Raw genomic sequence first — 24,289 nt, 5'->3', positions numbered from 1 at the left:
TTCTTACTTTTGCTACTAAATTATCAATGATAAAAAAATTTTATCAAGTTTTATCAGTTGCGAAGGAAATCATACGACAGGGGGTTAAAAGTAGAACTACCGTACCCGTCAAAATGTTAGGTTACAGTTTCTTTATTTCATAATTATATCTTAAAAATGCTAAATATTTGAAATTATTTAAGAAATATATAGTTTCTTTTAAATCCTATAATAAATATACGAAGAGACCGAAAAATCGCAAACAGCTCGCATTTCTTTTTCACAGTTGATAATTAATATTGCTCGTTTATTAAGCGTCACTGTTAATTAAGAAAAGAAGTCGAATTCGTGTTGTTTCCAGCGACGTCATTTATTGATAGTTACTTCGAACTTGACCTGGTAGATATAGTGAACCATTCGAAGATAGATTACAGCACTGGCGAAGGTCTTCTTTGTCTTATTTAATTTTTCAAGTTACATTAACTCGTCAGGGTTATAAACAACTACTTGATACAATTTACATAGAGAAACGTCTTCAATTAAATCAAATATTTTTGTATGTTTGAGAAATTTGACAACGTCTTCGCAAAAAGTTTCAGAGTCGGTGACATCCTTGATAGTTCGTTGAATTTTGATCAATCTTCTATCATGTTAGTAGATCAAACAAGATGTAATGATGCGATCGATTTAATTAACAATGTTGCATGTGTTACGTACTAATTCCTCTTCATTAAGATAATTCGGGGTGAGATGACCCGATCTCATTAAAATTATCGAATATTTTCAATTTCCTTGCAGATAATTTCAATTTCCTCATTTCGCTATACTGAATCTTGCATAGAAACCTGTTAAACTATTCTTCTTACATAGTTATATTCATTTTCATAAATATTTTTTATTTTTTATTAGTTATTAATAATATTTACAATGTAACAGTTCTTTTTAAAAAATGGACCATCTCTCCCCGACTTATCCTATTTATCAGATAATTAAGCGTATAATTACGGTGAATCACGACGAAAATCACCGTTTTCCGTGATCCTAGTGGGAAAGATTACCCGTGTTCCCGGAATGTCAAGGAACAGGAAAGACTGCGGAAAATTTTATCTTCGTGTCGTATCGACGCCGTTAAATGCTTGGAATACATTTTCTTCTGGTAGATCCCGTTTGGTCGAACCGATGGATGATAGCTACGCGTGTCACGCACAGCATCTGCATACACACTATTTTTCTTTTTATGATCCGACATTAATGCAACACGCGTAACAAAAGATGACCAGATAACCTGTTCGGCTGGAGTACTCGTTGCACGGAACCTGGCACTCGTGACATCATGAGGGCGTGAGCGTCGCTCAGTAGGGGTCCACCTATTTCATCCTTTACGGATCCAAGAAATTCCTCGTTTAGGCTGTTGACATCACATTTCGTAAAATGTTAGGATCACCATGTTTATAGGGAGGCTACGAGTCCTTTGCTTTACCATGAATTACAAATGTTATTCTCTATTTTTACGTACAACTGGTGACGTACAGAATTACACAGAACAATGTCAGTGGTTTTCTGAAGCGTACGAAATAAAGAAATTGAGAATACGCTAATGCTTCGTGCAGAAACGGCTCTTCGTGCTCTTTGTCGCGCGACCCGATTAGTGTACGTCAGTGCCTTAGCGTATTGTATGCCAGAACTTAGAATCCGTGTGGGCAAGGCGTTCGCCTTCGAATCTGACTACTCAAACCAGAATGCCAGGTTCCGTGCAACGGGAATATATCTTAGTTTAAGAGAAAGAGGCAACATTCCATTGCAATTCGAACAAACGGGAATATTCACACTAGAATTTAACTGGGCATTAACATTGACTTTTTGAAATAAGCTGTGTAAAAACCCGAAGTGTGTATTTACTGAGTCATCCATTGAGTTGCAATTCAGTTTGCGTTTGGTAAATTAATTTCTTAATAACCTGAATGTTGAATAATCTTTTATCACGTTGGTATGTCAAGCAAGATGTAATGATATGATCGATTGAATTAACCGCGTTACATTTACTACGTAATGGCTTTTCTTCATTAGTACTATTTATTTAAAAATTTATTTAAGAATTTATTTTGACCCATTCAGTAGTTCTAGCGTTATTAGGTTTTACCAGTAAAAAATAAATGACGTTTAGATTCGTCGAATTCGATTGAAAATTTTTCGAGTCTGACACGATATTATAGGAGAAAGGATTAACATTTTCACTGTCGTGTCACTCAAACTTGAGTAAGGTAGCCTTTTAAATCGATTTATGAATTAATTATCTCGGCAATGTATTAAACAATTAAAAGTTTGATGAATCTATGAGACGCAGGAAGATTAAGAGAACAATCATTATAAAAAATCTTGAGTTTTTACTGTCTGATGAGTACTGATTTGATTTCCAACGTACTAATGTAACGAACTTGCTTCATGCATTTGCTAATTAATTATAATAAAAATGAAACATATAAAATTGTGTCATTGATAGAATACGATGGAGTGTTTGTTATTTTTTTGTTTCTGCCTCGGTAAATGCAATCTTCTTCATTTTGACTATGATTTTCTGCAATATAAATTTTATAAAAAGCGTTCAAGAAATTGCGATTAACAATTTAGTCTTTATTTTAAATTAAATTTTATACATTGAATTTAAATTTTATACCTATTAAAGATTTCTTAATGAATTTTGTAATAGCAGTAGATAGTAATTGTAAATATAAATCAATAACTGCTTTTAATACCTAAAAGATAGGTTATGAGATTTTAAAATTTTATTTCATCAAGTATTTAAAAGTACTGGATAGAAATCACTAAATTCATGTTTACAACAATTATTGATTATAATTATTAGTACACTCAGTATTATGAATATTTATGAACATTATGAATATTTAATTTACTACATTTATTTTTTATACAAAAATGTCATCAATCGTAACACTTTGCTCGCAGGATGCCTATTCACAAACTTTTCAATACCCATTTACTATTTGAAAAGAGCTTAATAATATTCTTTTAAGTGGTTACTTTCAAACAGACTGTTACATAATCTTATTTAAAAAAGACTTGTTAATTATAATTGCCACTAGTATTGAAAAACCTATTGAGTTACTCAGAATACTCAGCAGTAATTATTTGTTTTAAAAAGGTATGAAATCACTACCGACAAGTAAGTGTTAAAAAAACCTATAAGAAACAATAGGCGATAAGTTAAGTATTGACATATGCTCAGTCGGATGACGATAGTTTGTCATTTAAATTACACTATGAATAAATACTTCTTGTTTTCTCATATCTAAATGAATTTAAATAAATTTGTATTCAACAGAGATATTTCTATGGAAAAAGTTATATGAAATATACACGATCCCGTTAAAGTTATATGTTTATTAATTATAAAAACAATTTCATTTAGGGATATTCAACTATAACATTTCAGAATATAGTACAGACATTAGGGAATTCATTAACAAATTTCCAATAGATAAAATATTAAAATAGAAACCAATTTTTCAACAGTTCAATACGTTCCTTTCTGTTTATACTTAAATATAATTATAGGTAATAATGTTTCTTTAAAGAATGTATTTTTAGCTAAAACAGAATTTTTTATTTTTATCAGAGTAACAAAAGATGAGTAAATTCAAGTAAATTTAAGATTAGTAAATACTTCGTAAAATTTGTGTAATTAGAAATATACCAAACATGATAGTCTTTTCTTGAGGATTGATCGTGTGAACGCTTTACAGTGTGAACTCTGCTCATTGTTAGCCAGGCGTTAAAGTCTCGAGCAGAACAGTTTTTCTACACACAATAATTTGAGGAGCTTACACAAAATTCAAAATTTTTATAGCTATACATTCGGACAAGTCTGCTCTATTTTCTACGACAAATTTTAACTGCCTATCATTTGTAGTTTCCACATAACACTTGGTTCTCTGAAAAATTCGATCGTTTTTACAAAAGCCCAGTTTTTTCGAAAACTGGACGTGATCCAGCAATTTGGTTTTCGGATTCGTATTTAGGGTGAGGAACTCTATAAGAATCACCTAGTGGTTATTGCAAAAAGCAACATGGGTTAAAGTTTGTACCACAGTGTTATCAACCGAATCAAAATATAGTAATATACCTTGCTAATTATGGCTAATGAGAAGTAAAATAATAAATCTTATTGAATATTTAAATTGACAATAGTCTAATGCGTTTGAAGATGAAACTATTGCATTTATTTTTTTCAGTAATTGTTCTAGAGTTCGGTTGGCAATTATAATAAAATCTAATGTTTTAAAAATTATATGAAATAAGTGTAATGTAATAGATATTAAAAAATAATAAAACACAGAATTAGTTGAAATGTAGAATTATAAATTACAGTCAAATTAAATTAAAATGTGGAAATACAAAATAAGACAAACATGTAAATTAAATACTTCCAGCGTCACTAAACATACGAAAGCCTGGTCTCTCGCTTACAGTCAGTTAAAATGTATAAATAAAATACAGTAGGCAAAAATCTATGTTATTCTTAACTCGATCTCTAATAATTGACAATAATTTCGAAATCGTTTTTCTAATTTTTACAAGTAAATTACAGGTGTGTATTCAAACACAGAAAAAGAAATAATCGTTAATTTTCAATGAAAGACAAATGTAGCAAATAATTAGTCACGCTAAGAGCTTATAAAAGCTATTAACGAACGTCTTTCCAATTGATGTATACAAGAGGACACTTAAAGATCAAAGAAGTCTATGCTCAATGGCATCCTTTTTACCATACTTCCCGTATTAATGAAAATACTATAAATTGTCAACAATCTGAATCAATCGTAACAATACTTTGCCCTTTTGTTTCTGTCACATTTTTAACATTAAGCTATCACATTCTGCCAAAATCATTGGTTCCAGCTTCCTTATCATACAACTACCGAAACGTACAATTATTTACATTATTTGACTCCACTTAAATAATTCCGAACGTGAATTCATTTATAACTTCCATCTGTAATAATACTATCACATAACATCGTAATAACGTTTACAATAATTAATATTCCTTTACTCACAATAATTCTACAAATAAACATTCTCAATTTCACAATACAATGAATATATTGGACGTAAGGTCTATTCATTCATTAAAAATCCGTGACAAATTAAATGTCAATGAATTCAAATATCCCGTAATCCCGGCGTGAATCAATCGGGAATACCGTCTACTTTTGGTCCTACAACTGTCAAAACCTGTTTCTCATTTTCTTCGCTGACCGGGCGGTCCATTTCGATGACCATTCGCCGAATTCCCATCACGTCAATCGTGATCAGTTACACACACGTTAGATCGTTTAATTGGTCTAACAGAGCGGCCCCGTATTTTCAATACGAAGTAGATAAATAATTCATGCGCACGATAAAGGTTCAGAAGCTACAACTCTAGCACTGTCTCGTTACGCTATTGTCGCAACACCGGAGCTGCACGATTAACATTGCAAATAAGCACGCTACACATCGACGAAGAAGATCTACATTAACACGAGACGTAAATGCATTTTCATCCCGTGAGTCACCTTTAACTAGTGTGTCGAGGAAAACGAAAATACAGCGGGGTTAAAACGAGGGGGAAGGTGAACAGTGATGCAGGGGAAGGAAAAAAGTTCGCGGACCAGGGAAATGAGAAACCATTTTGATTTGCCGTGCAAATGCAAGGGGCATTCTAACACCTTGCACTCGTATGTCATGTTGGAGATGATAATACAAATTTGTTAAACTGTATTTGTGATACTTCAAAAAGTACTTTAGAAAGTACCACGCTTTAAAAAGTTATAAGAATAAAATCTTATAATGATAATAATAGATAAAATAAATATAAAACGTTGAATTCTATCGCTGTAAATTACTTTAATTCATTTCCATTAAAATAAATACAAGTTTACACCCAACATTATTGAAAATAAATCAAGTACAAACGGCTAAATATTCCCTGAAAATGGTTATCGTTCGGAAATAGAATAGTATACAGAGTATCATGTAACTAGTGGAACAATTAAGTAGGAGCTGATTCTATGTCTGAAGGAAGTACAGAACCGAAATGTTGAACTGAGAAATGACAGTTATAGAACCGGTATAGAACCGACATAATATTGATTCTGAAGAACTGGAAGCAAATCCAATATAGCTCAGAACCGATATACCGAATATGTAATAGTTATGTTTTTATTTCGGTTCTCCATAACTGTTTCATTCGAAACCGATATACAGGTGTTTCTACATGAAAAAATAGATTCAAAATATAGAATAAAATTTGTTCACACAAGGCTTTGCTTTTGAAAAAATCGATTTTGAATATTCTCGCTATTGAATCTGACTGTAGATCATTGTCTCAGTTGAAGTTTATATTGATAAAGACTTCCAGCATCACGAACATGTTTATCTTACTTACTATCCTAATATACTTACCGTTCTACAATAAGTCTTTCAAGTCTTTATTATAGCGTTTCATACGTTAAAACAATAGAATTGCGTTAGCAAACATTCATAGAAATTTCATTAGAAGAGCAGAATTATGTATTCGACAGAGTGGACAACATTTTTAACAATTTCTGTAATAATAAAGTTTATGATTACTTTAACATCCTGTTTCATTGTGTATTTCTAACTCTCAAGTACATTAAACATTTGCGTGATAACGTCACTATATACTAACGGTATATATAGTCTTTATCAACATAAACTTCAATCGAGACAATGATCTACAGTGAAATCCAATAACAAGACACGGTTAAGTGCACGCATATCCGGCGAATGTTCAAAGTCAATTTTCTCTAAAATAAAGTCTCATATGAATTATTTTATTTTATACTTTTGACTTATTTTTTTACACAGAATCAACCCCTATTCGGTTATACCACCAGTTACGTGACACCCTATATTTATAATTGACCCATATTGCATGAATTTTTATGATGAGTTACAGAAAAATATATGGCTGTTATTGTATTTAAGTGAGATATTAGTATTTAACACTAAAATTGCACTATCAATGAAAATGACTGCTTCCTGTTTTCTTATTTCGCAATTATTATAGAAATGATTTTGAAAATAAATAGCTTCATCTTTCAATTGGGATCTTTCAATTGGAATCTTCAATTGAAATCTTTCAATTGCAATCTTTCAATTCAAATTTTCAAATTCGATTTTCTCGAAAATGAAGTATCGGATAAACTAATTTTATTCAATATTTTTATCTATTTCTTCAAGAAGAATCACCTTCCACGCAGTTAACATGTTATTCGGACACACGATGTTTACCAAAATATACTTTTGTTTGTATAAATTATGATTCGCGATGATTATTGTGGGATAAAGTTGTGGTGGTAGAAACGTCACTGCTACGTGATGTTTTGAGTACGCGAAAAAGGATTAGAGCTAGGTAAAATTCGGAGAAAGAAATACGTTAACGATTTATATCAATTAAAAATATGTTAAATATTTATATAAAGTAAAAATACGTTAAATATTTACATTGTTAAAAATTATATTTAACTTACACAGTGCAGAATGAAATTTTATTTTAAATAAATATGTACGAATACAATATTTTCATTTCAATAATCCAAAGTGTAATTGAAGCACTCATGTCATCAATGTCTAGACAAAGGATAATTCTCTCTTTGACGTATGTAAGTAAATACATACGTTCTCTTTATTCTGTAATAACTCATCGATTTACATAATCTGCATCGTTTTTAATAAATTCATATTCAATCAAATTCAGTATTAACTGTAATCACTGTCAATGAGAAATGGACTTGCCAATGTAATATCAATCAAACTTGCGGAAGTGATTCTTAATGTTCGTTTACGACATACAATCGTCACCTCTGTTCGAGTGTTTAACTTCTCCGAGTTATAACGTTGTCATTTTCACAAATTTTTCAAGGAAATATCGAAGGACTGTTTCTTAGATATAATAGCACTGAAAAAAGTATGACTGTAAATATGATTTTCCTCATTAAACATTAAATATATATAACGTCTTTGAAGGAAGTAATTAAAATGAATATTTTTCTGTCGTGTTATTGGTGTTCCTTTGGGGTTTCACGATTGTGATTTACTACCGGGAGTAAAAACTTCATTAATGAGTTCTCGGTTATTAATCATTCGCAACAAGAAACTGACTAAACTGTCAAGTAATATGCTAATATTTTTTGCTGGTATTTCATAGACGTAACCTCCTTTGAATATTTAATTTCTTTGAATGGAATCTATCCATTGCAGTATTCCAAAGTGTTTAGATACATAATATTCCTGTGATACGAGGATTGTACATAGTAGATCTTCAATTAACTTTAATTTTGGTTACACACACCACAGTCTATATATTGAAAACAAGTATAATAACAAGATTGATGTCGATAAAAATATTTAATAACATAAATAGCTACATGATAGTATAATATAAATACTGTGATATTAAATCATTAATAATTACTTCTAATATAATTTATCTTTGTTAAAAAAGTATAAGTATTACTATACAAAAGGCTCGAAATTCTCAAGACAGTCAACGTGTTAAGTTAAAAATTAAAATGAATGAAAGAAAATGCAGAATTTCAAAGAAAATTTTAACACTATAACTACCGAGGATTTAATAGCGTTCGTAAATCTTCGTAAAGATTTTAACAATATATTTTTTTCGATTTCTTTGGATATTCGTTACAGTATTCAAGCGACTATTATTTAATTAATTTATTAATATATAATGCTATATACAGTTCAGGACAAAATGGTAGCACATCTTTTACATTTCTATGTTTCATATTATAAACTGAAAAAATGTATATTTTATTTTGTAAGTAATTATAGATATGCATGTATATGTGACATAATATACATTAATATAACAACATAACGTACGTAATATTCGTGTCCATAAAATTCTGTGAAGGTACATATAAATATTGTGGTTCACAAGCGGGACAAAATGATAGCGCCTATGCTACTCATAGATATGCTACTCAAATCTATCCTTCTCAGTTACGCATAAGCTAACAAATACTAAATATTCAACGTAAGTCATAATTAATAAAGTGTGTACTAACATCTTTTAACACTTTGACTGCCAACTAAAAGCTCATCAAAACTCGCATGCAGTCGAAACAGTTTTCTTAATAAAGCAGAAACTGAAAAATCATAATTCTTCTTAACGACTGCTCTACTGTCTTTCTTGTATCTCATATATCCTACAAAATTCGATCCGTTCGATAAGTTATCAAGAAAATAGATTTTAAGTTTATGTAAAAAATGGTTTCATCCAAATTCGGGTGGCAGTCAAAGTGTTAATCTATTCTATTAAAAGTAAACGTTAATTTATTAAAAATGGAACGTAAAAAAAACTGAGTAAATGTGAGATTAATACTATATTAAAATTATAAAAAGAACGGTACTCCATGGCACAAATAGGGAATGTTATGAACAAAAGCCGGAAGATCATTATTAATTTATTAAAAAATTCAAAACTTATGGGAAAAAAAGGAGTTCTGATGATCAAGGAGCAATTTTAAGCGCAGCGTCGATTTCTCACACGACTGCGGGGCAAATTATTGGAAATGTTGGAGTAAAATCTAATATGTAAAACGTGACACGTGTTCTATAAAAATGCAAATATATAATACGGGGAAAATGATTGAAGAAACTTCAGTTAAAAGAGGAACATAAAATATAACGTTTACAATTCGCAGAGCAGTATAGGCGTATGAGGAAAAACTGATGAAATGTGATATTCACAGACGAACAAAAAAATTAACCCAAACAGGCCTAGCAGTTTATTACTATCACAACCTAAGACAAGAACAACAATAATTGACTCATCGTCAAATGAGAAGGGAAGGCGTAATAATATGGACCAGTATTGTGTACCACGAAACGATGGAAAGAAAATTTGTTAGCGGAAGAAAACATAGCCAAATATGCGCGGCATTGATTGATCAACAGATAAATACATATGTTACAAAATTTGTTGGAAATTAATTGGTTTTCTTTATACATATACGTACCAAATTAAAACTTTACTGGTGCACATTTGTAAAGGATTATCTTATTTCATCAAAAATTAAAAGATTATCTTATTTGTTTCATTGAAAAGCTTCAATATCACTTGAAAGCAACTATTTTTGGCCTTTTCTTTGATTCAGAGGAAAAAATATATATTCAAGAATACAGAAATGGTAAAAAATTTCAAAACATTACTGATTTAAAACGATGTATCCAAGATGAATGAAACGTATTAAAAAATTATATAAATCTTTGTGAAATAATCCCTATTATTAAAAGTAAAGGAAGTCCGACGAAATACTAAACATTAAATGTTATTTATTATTTTGTTTATATTCTGAATATATATTTAAATGTACCATCATTTTGTCCAACTACATTTCGTACATACAGCTACTTTTGTTAATACGACTAAATGGGCTAAGAAAAATCAATTTCTTTTTATTTATAAATGTTAATAAAGACATTCTGAAACAACATATATAAACAAATGTAATTGTAACGTTAAATAAATAAAAATTAATGTTCATTTCACAATGTGCTATCTTTTTTGTCCGATATTGCATATATATATAGTACTAAATATAGTACTACTATATAATATTAAAGTACTATATAATACTATAGTACTATACAGTACTTCATATAGTACTATATAATAGTTTCTATATAATATTGTATATAGTTCTATATAATAGTTTCTATATAACATTGTACATAGTACTATACATATTTATTTTCAAAATCATTTCAGATATTTAACACTTTTAAAATACCAATAATTACAAAATAAGAAAACCTGAAACCCATTATTTTAACGACTGCAGTAGTTCTAGTTTCAAAACTGGTCTTTCGACAAGTATTAACGTTAAAAACGTCCACCTTCTGGGGGTTAATATTCGCATCTCAAAATACAAGAATTTCAGTTCACTTTTTATGGATCGCTCTTGACACTGCGTGTTTGCACATCTATCTTCGATCGTCCGGCGCTATTCACTCGCCGCGAACAAACATTCTACATTTTTCTTTACCGGAACGTGTGTATTCACACAGTGTACAGCCGTGCGCAAACGAAAACCGTCGAGGATTCTAATGAGTTCGCGAAAGGACAGATTTTTCGAAAGAGCGAGGTAAGGTTTTTCCTGAAATTCTCGGATATTATCGGGCCCCACAGGAAGTTCCCGCGCGTTCTGTCATACCAAATACAAACATTTGTCGGCTGATTTACAGAAATTCTTATTGAACAGATACATCTTCCACTTATTATCCTGTTAATTGTGGAATTTAACTTTGAGAATTTTTCATTATGCACGCGATAAAATCAAATAATGAACTGTATATTCGTCGAACACAGGGCGAATCCACTTATAATATATTCTAACGAAAAACAAGACCAAAAGGAAAATGAATAACATGTGTATCTGAAAAAATAAGTAACTCATCATTGAAAAAATTAGTATTATTTCGAGCTTTAACACTAAAACTATCACATGGATCAAAATGACTCATTTCTAATTTCTCCTTTTTACAATTATTAAAAAGATAACAGATGTTTCTCTGAGAAAATATTAAAGAAACATATTTTATTATTTTATTAAATTATATTATTCAATGTTTGATAGTCTGTTATAACTATCTTCGAGATCTATTAGTGATAACGATTTATTTGACACATTGGCGTTAAAAACACTATTATTGATATTGTTAAAGTATTAGTGCTATTAATTTTGTAAAATACCAGATTATTTCTGAAACCCTCACGAATCCTCGTGTGACCTCCGTTGCAAAAAAATGCAAGAGTTAAATTACTTAAGATAGAAAGAACATAAAGTGGAAGAGTAAAATAAAAAGAAAGTAAAGTGAAAAAGAGAGAAGAATAGCTTTTAAGAGAAAGAAAAATGAAATAAATCTTATAAAGAGAAACGTAAAAGAAAAATGAAATAAATCTTATAAAGTGTAACGTAAAAGAAAAATATAAAATGAAATTATTAAAAGTTATAAAAATAAATAAACGAACGGTTCGTGAATTTTTAAAGAATGTTGGTGCAGTAAAAACAGTTAGTAAAATTAGAGTGTATAATATTTAGGTATGATATTATGAATCAACTCAATCATTACGCGTATTTGCTCGTTACACAGAGTGCAACGTCATTAGTCGTAAAAATAAATATGTAATAATTTCATGTGTAGAAACAAAACAAACATATCCGATAAATATTTTCCGTGTGAAACTTCGTTCCTGAGAAAACACAATCCGAATCGTGTGCTTTTGAAAAAGGCTGACTAATCTCTCTACACACTACTGATTCCCTTTGCTCGCAATGAATATTGCCAAGACTGAATTTCATACCGTCGTTTTACACTATCTTCAATTATCACTACTGTTCCTTCTCATTGATTTTATTGTTTATTTTCTGCATAATAAAAATGTATTATTACATCAGTGAAATGTTAATTAATTTATGCTTAGAATCATAATATTATCTACGATTGAGCTGTTCATTTGCTAAGGTGATTAACGAAACAAAAATCGAAGGAATTGATAAAATTGTAATAATGAGGCATTAATTACGCACTTTAAGTTTGAAATACATACAAAAATGGAGTTAGTCACTTTAGTCTCTAAAAGACTCAATTATAGAGAGACATATTTCTCCGAAACACAGGTATATTTAGTACTGGCATCGGCCAAAAGCCAATGTTTTTTGCCCCAATTTGTGAGATCACTATGCTTTATTTAAAGACAGCAGAACATTTAAGTGCTTTTGTATACTTCACGTATTTTCTTCCATAAAACCATACCTCTGATGGTAAGAACTGTATTTTAATATATTTGTATAGGTTTGAAAAAAAGCAAAAACCATTTACTTAGATATTGCAAAACCCAGATCACGAATTTTCGTCATCTGGCCGCTGGTGGATATCTGTGAAACGACAAATTTTCGTTCATTACAATAATCGCTTATTGAAACAGTACAAAATACAAATAACGAATTTTCGTCATACGACTGGATACGTTTTGATTTGATTATTTAATTTTTCAATATTACCCACAATACCGATCGATGACATTTTTCCATTATTTTTAAATTTTCGTACTTTAACTAATTACTCGGGCACAACAGGAGAAGAGACTTGACCCATAACACGTCGGATTATTTAATCAGGGAATATAGCGATTTGTCCTGATATTATATTAAACGTTGTTGTTTGTAGTTTTTAACACTAAAAGTATCAGACAAGTCAAAATGACCAATTCCTGATGCTTTCTTTTCGCAATTACTAAAAAGATAACAGATGTATCTCTGAGAAATTATTAAAAAAATTAATTTAGCAATGCGCAAAGTGAATTATAAATCAATTGAAGTCTCGATAAATGCACTCTTAAAGTTTCTATAGAGAAATTTCAAAAAATCAATTTAACTGCTTTGTAGTTTTAGTGTTAATTAAATTCTGTTCACGTATATTCCCCGATTAAATTAATGTGACAGTTTTAATCCATTCGCTATTTCTTTCAATGCCAGTCTCCGAGGTTGCGATATTTTATTAAATAAAATCTATCGTCTTTACAAAAAACAAATGATATTCAAGGAACAAAAATCTCCGCGACTTTCTGCGCATTATACCATGCATTGTAATATTAGATGAAAACGCAAGTAAATATACTTTACTCTTCTTCGCACAAATACGAAATATTGGTCGTGACAAGTATGTGACGCTGGTAGCGAATGTGTTGAGTAAATAATAGATTAAAAGCATCCGGACTGGACAAAGTTAATTTACGTTCCGTGCTTGTTTTTGTTACAGGACCTTACGGCCAAGGAGACAGAAAAAGAGAATCACCGTCAAGTCAAACAAATCAGGTCACAACCATGAAATTCACGATCCCGCTGCAACAGTTCAAGAGTGAGTAATTTCTGCACGTATGAATGGTTAACATAGCGTGCACTCATCGTCGGTTGACAGTATTCTGTCGTGAGTGCTCACGATTTGCGACATTGACACGTGACGGTGTTCTTTATATTAACCTTAGATTACAAATCTTTCGATAAAATAAAAATCGTATTTATTGTTTATGTATTGTACTTTAATTTGTAGTTTCGTAATATGGTTCCATTTACTTACGGTTTCTTATATCACTAATTTGGAAAAAGAGTACCAATGTTTATGCCCCTTTTACAATTTCGTATAAAAATCAGAAATATTAAATATTATGATATTACGATATTACGATATTATTGAACGTACTCTAGAGAACGAAATTGGTAGCACTAAGAATTTTATTTTCTATCGTGACATCTCACTTCATTGCATCCTGTTTCATATCCATCCTTTGTTATTGTCGCGCAGCCAATAACGACCATGCGTGGAAGATCGATTAGGCCCGAACATCGTGAGTGGAAATGCCCCCTTGTCTCCCTGACATTTTAGCTTTTAGGACAACTGAAATCTTTCCTCCATCGGACGATACTACACATTCGATACATTCCTAGCTGCATTTTTTTTATAAAGAAACGATAATTAAGTTTGCAATAATGAATATGTAAATTCTTAATTAATCAAGATGTAACCTCTGTTGGTTTTAGCCGATGCTGAACACATTAACATGCAAAAATGTAACATCAATCAGTCTGACAGGTTGTTTAGAATGTCGAACTACCTACAGTCACAAAAAATTATATATACAAAACAATTATAGTTGATCGTTTCTTTTTCATCGGCATACTTGGAAATTTGAATTACAAAATTATTCATGAAAATCGCAACCAAAAAAAAACTCATATCGGATGCGGACGTGGAAAAAGCAAGGAGAAACACGCAGTACGTCTAGAAGTGTAGCCAAGTAGACGATCGCTGTCTATTATAACGCACTGTTTTACTTCAGTTTTTCAACGAATATTCGTTAGAAGTAAATCAACCAATTAATCTATAAAAAAAGTATTAATTTGTCATTCATTATAAGTGTATTCTTTTGCATAAAGATGTTTCGCTGGTCACATTTATGCATCACTTTTTCTTTAAGCGAACCTATGTCTAGACGAGAAACGATTAAATTAATATGAGGTTGTATTCTTGCCTTTTATTTTAACACGACGATAGCTTCTTTGCTTTGGAGGAAATAGAAATTATAACATAAAGATATCAAATTAAATATAATATATAATAATAATAACAATAATAATAATAATTATGATGATTAAATAAAAATACATTATGTGGAACACGATTTACCGTAAAATTGATTTTATTCTAATTCATTTGCAGCTTGCAAACACACAATTTTTTTTATTATTTCCCGAACTTGCAATGTGAATTTGAATTTGATTATACAAGGATTTTCGATCTTCATTAAACATTTTCGAAGAAAGTTATGTGTCACAAAGGGTTAAATGATATTCAAATGATAATAACTTATTAATTGAGTAATTCAACTTCATATGACTGAAATTGAATGCCTTAATATTAGTGTCTTCAATTTTAATTTGAAAGAATACCTGACATCGTAGTGTTTTTCAGCCTTGAATTTAGTATTTCCTATGTATAAGTAATTTAACGGTCAACGCGCTACAGAAATTTATGGGTGAGCCTCTTAGAATTCCCCCAAAGTCAAAGAACTTCTAAACAGGAATAATATTCACATTTCCAATCCTTTAGGCCAGGCTATTTTTAAACCTCTTTCGGCTGATAATACATTCTTCAATATTCTCGTCTATAAATTACTAGACAAAATGTAAATTCGGATGTGGGTATAAATATATAAAGCAAACTCACTGACTAATTTTGGCTGAATGTGATATAGTGTTTCTACATATATACTGAACACTTTTCTTTAAACGTTAAAAAAATTAGAGAATTATGGTAAGTTAATAAATAAGCAACAGTATTTCGTTAAAAACAAATTAGAACTATACATTGAAAATTAAAGAACTTTTATAGAACATAACAAGAGAAATGTTATGAATTAAAAAGTACTTAAAAATGTTACTACTTGCTCGTGTCCAGTAATTAGAATTCTACAATAAAGTTTGCTTACATTGAACAATGTAGATTAACTACCGAATTCTAATTCTCTTATTGCCAATCTTATTACTTTCTCATTTTAATCCCATTATTTATCTATTTATTTGCAATAAGAGCAAATTACATTTATAACAAATATTTTGTTAATATGTAGTTTCAGTATCCTACAAGATAATAAGTAAAAAAGCATTGGTAACAAATAGTCACTAATTCAAAGTTAGCAAACACATATCAGAAAAACAAACAGTCAAGATTGATATTCTAGTCTACGTTGCGACACGAAAGAGCCAATCGATTGGAATTAATTAAACGGATCGAGGAATTTCCTGATTCTAAATTTTTTGTCAATAATATTAGTATCCTATGACTTATAGTCGCAAACGTCAATTCAAAATGACGTCGAGGTCATCTGTCAAGGTTAACCAGGAAGTTCGATCTCAAATAAATTTCTTAATATATATACCTGTTTAAAATTCGATGACAAGAAATCTAAAAATAGTCAAAACGTCTAGCAACCGACGAAGAATGTTGCCGAAGGCAACTGTTACATTTTTCGCAGATTGAAATTCCGAATTCCATTTCGGAATGAATGACCCCGGCGCGATGAGGAAGTTCCTGCCACTGATTCTTAACAAAACAACAACGTTCTTTATAAAGTGCGTTGATTTTCTTGATAATATATATAAAGTAACTTTAATATTTGGAAATTATAACATCCTCACTTTGCCACATTATAATTTCCTTCGAAAACGACGAAAAACATACTGTGTTATCAAATAAATAACACAATTTTTAAATATTCCTTTTACCGTGAAAGATTAAAATAAATAAACCTGTTTGTTCTCCTTCTGCGTTAAGCCCATTTCTATTAGAAAATAATATCTATACGACCATCATTTTATTCGAAATAAGTCCAGTGGTGTATTAAATATTTAGTTAATATATAACAGAGTCCTTTGTTGTTAGATAAAAGAACATAATTTCATACAATTTGAAGTTTGCAGGGGTTTAATAGTGTAAATATATATACAGAATTTTCCTGGTCACTATCATCGGAACGTATATATACGCCCAATTTTGTTGGTCATTAACAAGAGACCAACATCACATCTTTGCAATTCTTTCTTTCTTACGTAAGCTTTATTGTATTTTGTATATTATATTATATTATTTTTTCTATTTTTTATTACAGAACACTGAAATATGAAGTTCTTTTTACTTGTTGTAATTTTTACTACTTAACACTAGTTTTGCGGACATTTATTGTATAATGTATTCTGTTGTTCCTAACAAAATGGATATTCGTTCATTTAGATCTTGGAAATTAAGGATTTTTCGGTAAACATTTACCGAATAATGTTTGTAAAATTCGATATCCATTAAATTAATGCATTCCGTAAACCTAGTGTTAAATAAAATTAAAACGAAATTGGTGATTAGGGTCTTCTTTTTCACACTTCCTTATGACGCAAATGGGTTAATCTTCCATAAATTTGTCTCGTAACCAAAACTGTTCCTTGACATCGAAAAGACAAAGAACCACTGGCTTAGTATGTCTGTCCGATGGCGCTACACATTTACATATTTTCGAAGTAAACAAGTCTCGCCATAGTGAGTTGTGACAGCTTATAGGTCTCGGTCGTTGGACATTGCCGGTTCCGCGGATACCATAATTACGGGTGCGAGACTGCCTCAAACGTTCGAAGAAATTGTTGCGTACCGCCGATGAAGAACGAAGTTGCGGATGCAGCCTCTTGATCTTGACCTCCGTCGCTGTATCGCGGTAACCGATTAACTGCTATTGCTGGGAGAATTTATGAACCGCACGCTTTTTCGGTTTATCATTTGCAGCGCGATTGCCACACGAAGCATTTCCTCTTCTCACTCGTGCCATTCAATACAAAAGTTGCACATCACTGTAGTGATAATTTTACGCTTAGTTGTTCGGTTCAAACTTCACTCAACCGTGTTTATCAATGATACCCGCCACAGTTTAACGACGTTAAATCACTCATACTAATCGTTGCGGGAGAGAGACAAAAATAAAAGTCATCGCGACACATAATGACTTCATATGTTTGTAGCGCATATAATGGATGTAATTTGAACTTTTTCGTAAATGTTGATATTGTAACGGTTTTGAACGTGTCGAGCTGGCAAGTGGGAAGGTAAAAAAATGATGATCGAAGCCAATTCGAAGTATATGTACTTTAAGAAGTCGAAGGTGTTTGTAAACAAATGGGTAAATGATACGAAGAATAAGAAGCAGAAATGATAAAAAATAATTTTGATAAATCCTCAATCCTTAGTGCTTTAATTATAATATCAAATTTGAAAATATAATAAAGAAATTTTTACTTTGCGGAAAACATTATATGACCATTTGGTCATACAAAAATATTAAATGACATTATATATATTATTGAGCACCGTATGTATTAGTGTAATGAGTAGCGGACTAGAATTTAATTATGTGTATGATAAAATTTAACTGTTGAATCTGGCTAAAAAAATAATTTTTCTGTTTATTTCCAATTTGTTCAAATATCTTCATAAGTAAATTTACATAAACGTAATTAAAAATACAAATGTTTAGTCTGAAGAAATACTATTACAAAAAAATTTATAAAGATAAAACAAGAGAAAACAAACATAGTAGAAGATAAAATTACGTGCTAGTGTTGTCTACTGACTCGATTTCACTCGTTGATAAGTGTTTCCTGTTAAGTAACAGTATAATTGATTAATAAGTTGATTTCTTTAATTAGTGAAAACAATTTACTCTTTTAATTTAACTCCGTTCACCCATATTTTTTCATTTTTTTTAACGTTAATATAAATAAATTTACATTTAATTGTTGCGACATTATATTAATTTAACCAGACTATGTTCAAGATTATTCAGTTCTTTATACGACAAGTTGGTTCACTTATCACAACCATTTATTTTTAAGTTATTTATGTTCGTATTGAAGATAAGCAAAAGTAATTGCAAAGCAGTTTAATTAAATTTTAAAAACGTGTACTTGTTTAAAGTAAGTAAAAGGCCATCGAAGGTTGTGACTTTGAAGGTAACAAAAAAGGTGCCGACTTATTTTTTTACATTTATTGTATATTATATTTCTATAACACCACGTTGTAACTGACACGAAGACCAGTTTGATAGCATATGATATGAAATAACCTCAGAATGGCCTCAAACAATAAAAAATATTTCGCAGAGAATTTTGAAATTGATAGTCTACAACAAAATTTTTGTATCGTTTTTTGTATCGTATTTGTATTTACATCACGAAACCATATTCTTTCTTAATTATTGTTTCTTATTTAGTTTGGATAACAAATGAAAGTACAATAAATGTATGAAGTTTAACTATGAAAGACTGTATTAGGAAATTAGTAATAGATATTAAACGCAAAATGAAACAGGATTTGCAATTAATAACTCAAATGTCTTTACTTTCTGTGTGCACAATAACAAATTTAAATTCATTGAAATATGACATGTAGCAATCTTTGTAAAGATAAACTAAAAATTAAATAATTATAATTATCAGCTGATTAATTATAATTAAAATTTTCACATTGAAACATCGATTTGATTAACATGAATTCTTTTTCTCGGTTGAATGATAACTTGTAACATAGAAATGAAGTATAATCTTTGACGACTTAAGGCATTGAATTGAAGCATGATTAACGACAATGCGTATGTTGCATTCATTATAAATAAGTGGATATACAGAATGTTGAAAAAATTCGATACAATGTTTTTGTATGGTAGGTAGGACATACTACCATTACACCCATTACACTTTAAACATTATGATACAATCTATAAATCACGTGTTAGAAGAATGAAGCAAAATGTTAAAATTGATCAGAAAATTGAATACTAATATTCTAAAATTTTTATCTTCATTTCACTATTATCCTTTGTATTCAATTTTCTGATTTATTAGAACAACTTAAATATCAGCATAACAGACAGTTTGATATTTTTGTTTGTGAATTTTTGAAAGAGAGGTTTCTGGTGACGGAATAACATGAACTTTGAGTATCCCGAGATGATACACTCGTTTCTCACTATGTATCTTAAAGGCCACGTGAAATATGCGTTCATCAATCAGCTTTTTGCAATAAGTGTCACTATTATTTTTAACATTGTTCATTTTATGTGATACGTTCTTTTGTACCAACAGTTTTTCTCTATGCTCAATCAATAAATTAATTCGCCTATATCGCTATCGAAGAAAAAAGAAGCAATTCTATTTTAGCGCCAACACCTGAACTAATGGCATTTCATTTGCACTTCTTTTCTTATGATACATTGCAATTATCTCTGTTTATTTTTTTCCGTAACTTTTTTTGTACAAAGTAACTGCAACGCAACATTTTCTTCGTTATTTGCGTCAACAGATTTCTGCGAATGACGTATCTAATTAGAATTCTCCTATGTGTAATACATTTCCTATTAAAACGGGATAAACTACGATCAATTTTACTATGTAAAAACACAGGCAACGGCTTTTTGCGACTCGACTGATTCCAGTTCGAACATAATTATTAGATAATGAACAGTATTTAATTATTTATAATATACTTTATAATTAAGTATTGAAAAAATTCAATATACAATTGCTTTTGATTTTGGCCGACTAAAACAGTAAAAGTGCCCACAGTGCAACGCTGTGAAATTCAGTTTAGTTATATTAAACATCACTTTACGAGTCGTCACTATTATAATTATGAAAACTATTTGCAGCAAAACATTACTTCCACTATCTCGAAGATTATTTTAAAATATTACTTTTACTATCTTGAAGAAGCTAAAATTCATACTAATGAATTAAAAAATAAAATTCATGATACAATGTAAGATTTCTGTTAATCCAAATTAAACATCAATATGAGTAAAAAAGAAAAAGACAATTATGACCAGATTTCGGATTTGACATTCAAAAATAATTTACAAATATTTTAAGAGTATTCCTACAGTGTTAATAAAAAATTAAGGTTAATTTGGGGAATTGTTATAGAGAAAAGTACGTAATATTTAATTTGTATAAGTATAGTTATTCTCTGCATTAAATCAAAGCAAATTGAAAAATAAAAAAATTGCAATAAACAAAAAACAATTTTTCATTTTTACAAAAAATGGAAATTCTTTAAGTCGCAAATCTCGAATTTCAAAAATATCGAATTCGTTTTACTTCGAGAAATAAAATATTTGGTGAATTTCAGACGAATCGGATACTCAGGTTTTAACATATCATGTTAGCTAATTAAAGAAATATCGCTTTGAGAAAAATGTATTTGAAACTTTGAATATGATTGATTATTACTTCAATCACTATATGGTATATTTTTCTATTGTTCATAGACACTATTCTTCATAAACGGACTTTCTAATACAAAAAGTGTAGTAACGTTCCAACAATTCCTGTCTCGATTATCGGTCTTTTGTTTATTATCTTGTTTTATCGCAGCATCAATAATTCTCTTACAATTAATCTTGCATTCAACAGCTAAATTGAAAGCGATCAATCCATGTCCAGTATTTTAAGAATGCAATAATTGGCTTCATTAAACACTTTGTTACAATAAATCAGTTGTTGATAAATGCTCATACCTATATTTTTTAAGTACAATCATCGCATTGCTAATTATATAATTTCGGAAACACCTTCAATGTCACAAGATAAAACAACGTAATGTGTATAATCGTAACATTTGTAAATAAAAATTCTCTAATAATATAAAAGATTAATCCAATCATTAAATCTTTCGTTATTCAGTTGGTTATTCATTTATTAATATTTATTATAACTCTTTTTTCAGTTCTGAAACACTAGCTATTAGTTAATAAGTGCCGTAACTATCCTTATTTACTTCATTCTTTTCCATCAAGAATCTGATCATCAAAAATAAAATTTTCGACGTAAGAAAACATTCTGAATGAATTTGTTATAAATAATATATTAAAAATAATTTTATTTATAATACAGTAATAATAATAAGGATAAGTAACTTACATACTTAAATATTTAAATATTTATTTTATTATAGTTAATCTTTTTATATTTAAATACCAAAAATTTCAAATGCCTTTCATATTTAAATATTTAAAACTATCTTTCTTAAAAGACCCCAAGGTGATCGCAAGATCAAACGAATATATCCAGTTCGATATTCCATAAATGGGACACTCTATATTTTTCACTCACTCCTAACACTGTCCAAATTTGGATTAATTATGGCTGGGCTATAAGGTCATCCTACCTGCTCTATATGTCGAAGTTAAAACAATAAACGAGACCTATCCCCGCTACCAATTACAGTCACTTGAACAATGACATTAGCATACCTTCCTTTTGCTGGATCCTTCGTTATTGATGGATCGATCTGCGCACACGATGTGTAGACGAACAAGCGGGAGCAATCAACGAACACGTGTCATGGGATTACTATGCTTGAAACATAAGCGAGTTCCGACATATTATAATGAGACCGTACATCAACATGCGGCGGTAGTAACGGGTACTCGTTGCTAATTGACCTAAGGGTACGTTATATCAGAACAGTGGCGGAAGCCAAGATAGCGTCTATCAAAACGGTGATATCGTATTTTTTTTGGTACTTTTTATAATGCAGCTGTGATAGTCGTATAGTTTCAGTCACACAACCCCTTGGCTTACAACAACGTGTCAGACTCGTAGTGAAGAATTCAAAGAGAATCTAACAAAAATTACTCAATTCTTTGGAATTCAAATTATATAGACGTAGAATAGACGTACAATACGCCTAAAATTTTCCTGTTTTTTCAGTAAATTGTTAATGCCATAATAGTTGTATCGATGATAGTTCAGAAACAAATCATAGGACAAGGTTAACACATACACGGCATCGTGTACCATTGGTGGCTCACATTTTAATGTCACATCAAACGGTGTGTACCGTCAAATATGTAGTTTATTAAACTGATTTGATAAATAGAAAAAATTAGCATGTAGTTGAAAATTAATTTACTTATTGATAATTTCAATATTTTCAAAAATTTTTTAAATTTACATTTATAATCATAAGCTCACAAACTTTTTAAAATTGCGACTAAAAGGTCCATTAAAAGTACTACAAATACAAGTTAAACACTCTTTAACGCTATTAACTGAAATTATTCATTTTAGATGATGGGCAGGTAAGACATCGCGTCAACCGTCAAATAAGTATTTAATCTATTACAATGGCACATATTTACTATTCTCGATTGAGATATCTATGTTGCAGCAATGTTTATTTTGCAATCAATTGAACTATTCTGATAGTAATGATGATGAAGATAATACTTGATCTTTGTTGTATGCGTAATTATTAACATCGAACAAGGAAACAGAAAATGGAAGGAAGACTACTTATAATCTGCTGTTATTAAATCTAACCGCAATGAGGATTATTAGATCCACCGACGAGTAAGTCTAACCGCAACAAGAATTCATTAAAAAGTAAATCTAACCATAATGAGAATTGTTGGACTGCCAGCAAAGTAATGACAGTTATCATGCTGTTATTGTCAGTTTCTAATTAATATTAGTAATAATATTAATAAATTCAGAAAAAAATAAGATAAAATCAAAGAAAAAGATTTTGGTGTCACGTGTCTTATTTTATAAATAAAAACGTCCAATCATTGCAACGTATTCCCAACGAAGCAATGTTATTCGTATTTTCAAGTCGACTAAATCGTCATATTTTTTGTAGTCAGTCGATTTGTTTATTCCGTATAAATTCAAATCTGATGTACGTTTATCGTGAAAATGGCGTTACTTCGCGTACAACGATTATACCTCTGCAACACTCCTGTTGGTTCGTTACAATTTTACACTGCAAAATGTTAAATACAGTCATAGGTGCTCTCAGAAAGTAATTGAAAAGAGTTCATTTTGACGAGAACTTTCGAAAAAAATGAAAGAATATTGTACAACAAGCTTTATGAATAACTAGCTTCATAAAAATTAAAACAATTTATTAATAAAATCAGTGAAAAATGTTACTGCATGAATACAATAATACGAAATATTTGAACTAATTCAATCTTGCAAGCTATCCTACTGCATTTGACTGAATTTATTTTGGCAAGTATTTTCGTACGATACGAAGAAATAAGAAATTTTATATTAATTTATAATTAGAAAGTTTATCTTCGTTTCCCACAAAATATTGTACACAT

At 30.1% G+C, this 24,289-nt stretch overlaps 1 protein-coding gene across 1 annotated transcript in view; it reads left to right on the top strand.

Moving 5' to 3' along the window:
- Nucleotides 1-24,289, top strand: part of LOC116431026 (scavenger receptor class B member 1) — a 62,742-nt gene that overhangs the window by 1,476 nt on the left and 36,977 nt on the right. The window contains exon 2 of the mRNA XM_076367796.1: nucleotides 13,849-13,947. Within this exon, the coding sequence (XP_076223911.1) occupies nucleotides 13,914-13,947 (34 nt within the window). The 5' untranslated portion in view covers nucleotides 13,849-13,913. The remainder of the gene's footprint in view (nucleotides 1-13,848; nucleotides 13,948-24,289) is intronic.

The sequence above is a fragment of the Nomia melanderi genome, chromosome 5 (assembly GCF_051020985.1).
Source record: "Nomia melanderi isolate GNS246 chromosome 5, iyNomMela1, whole genome shotgun sequence".
Lineage (NCBI taxonomy): Eukaryota > Metazoa > Arthropoda > Insecta > Hymenoptera > Halictidae > Nomia > Nomia melanderi.
The sequence above is the reverse complement of the archived record's forward strand: the minus strand, read 5'-3'. Positions and strand labels throughout refer to the sequence as shown.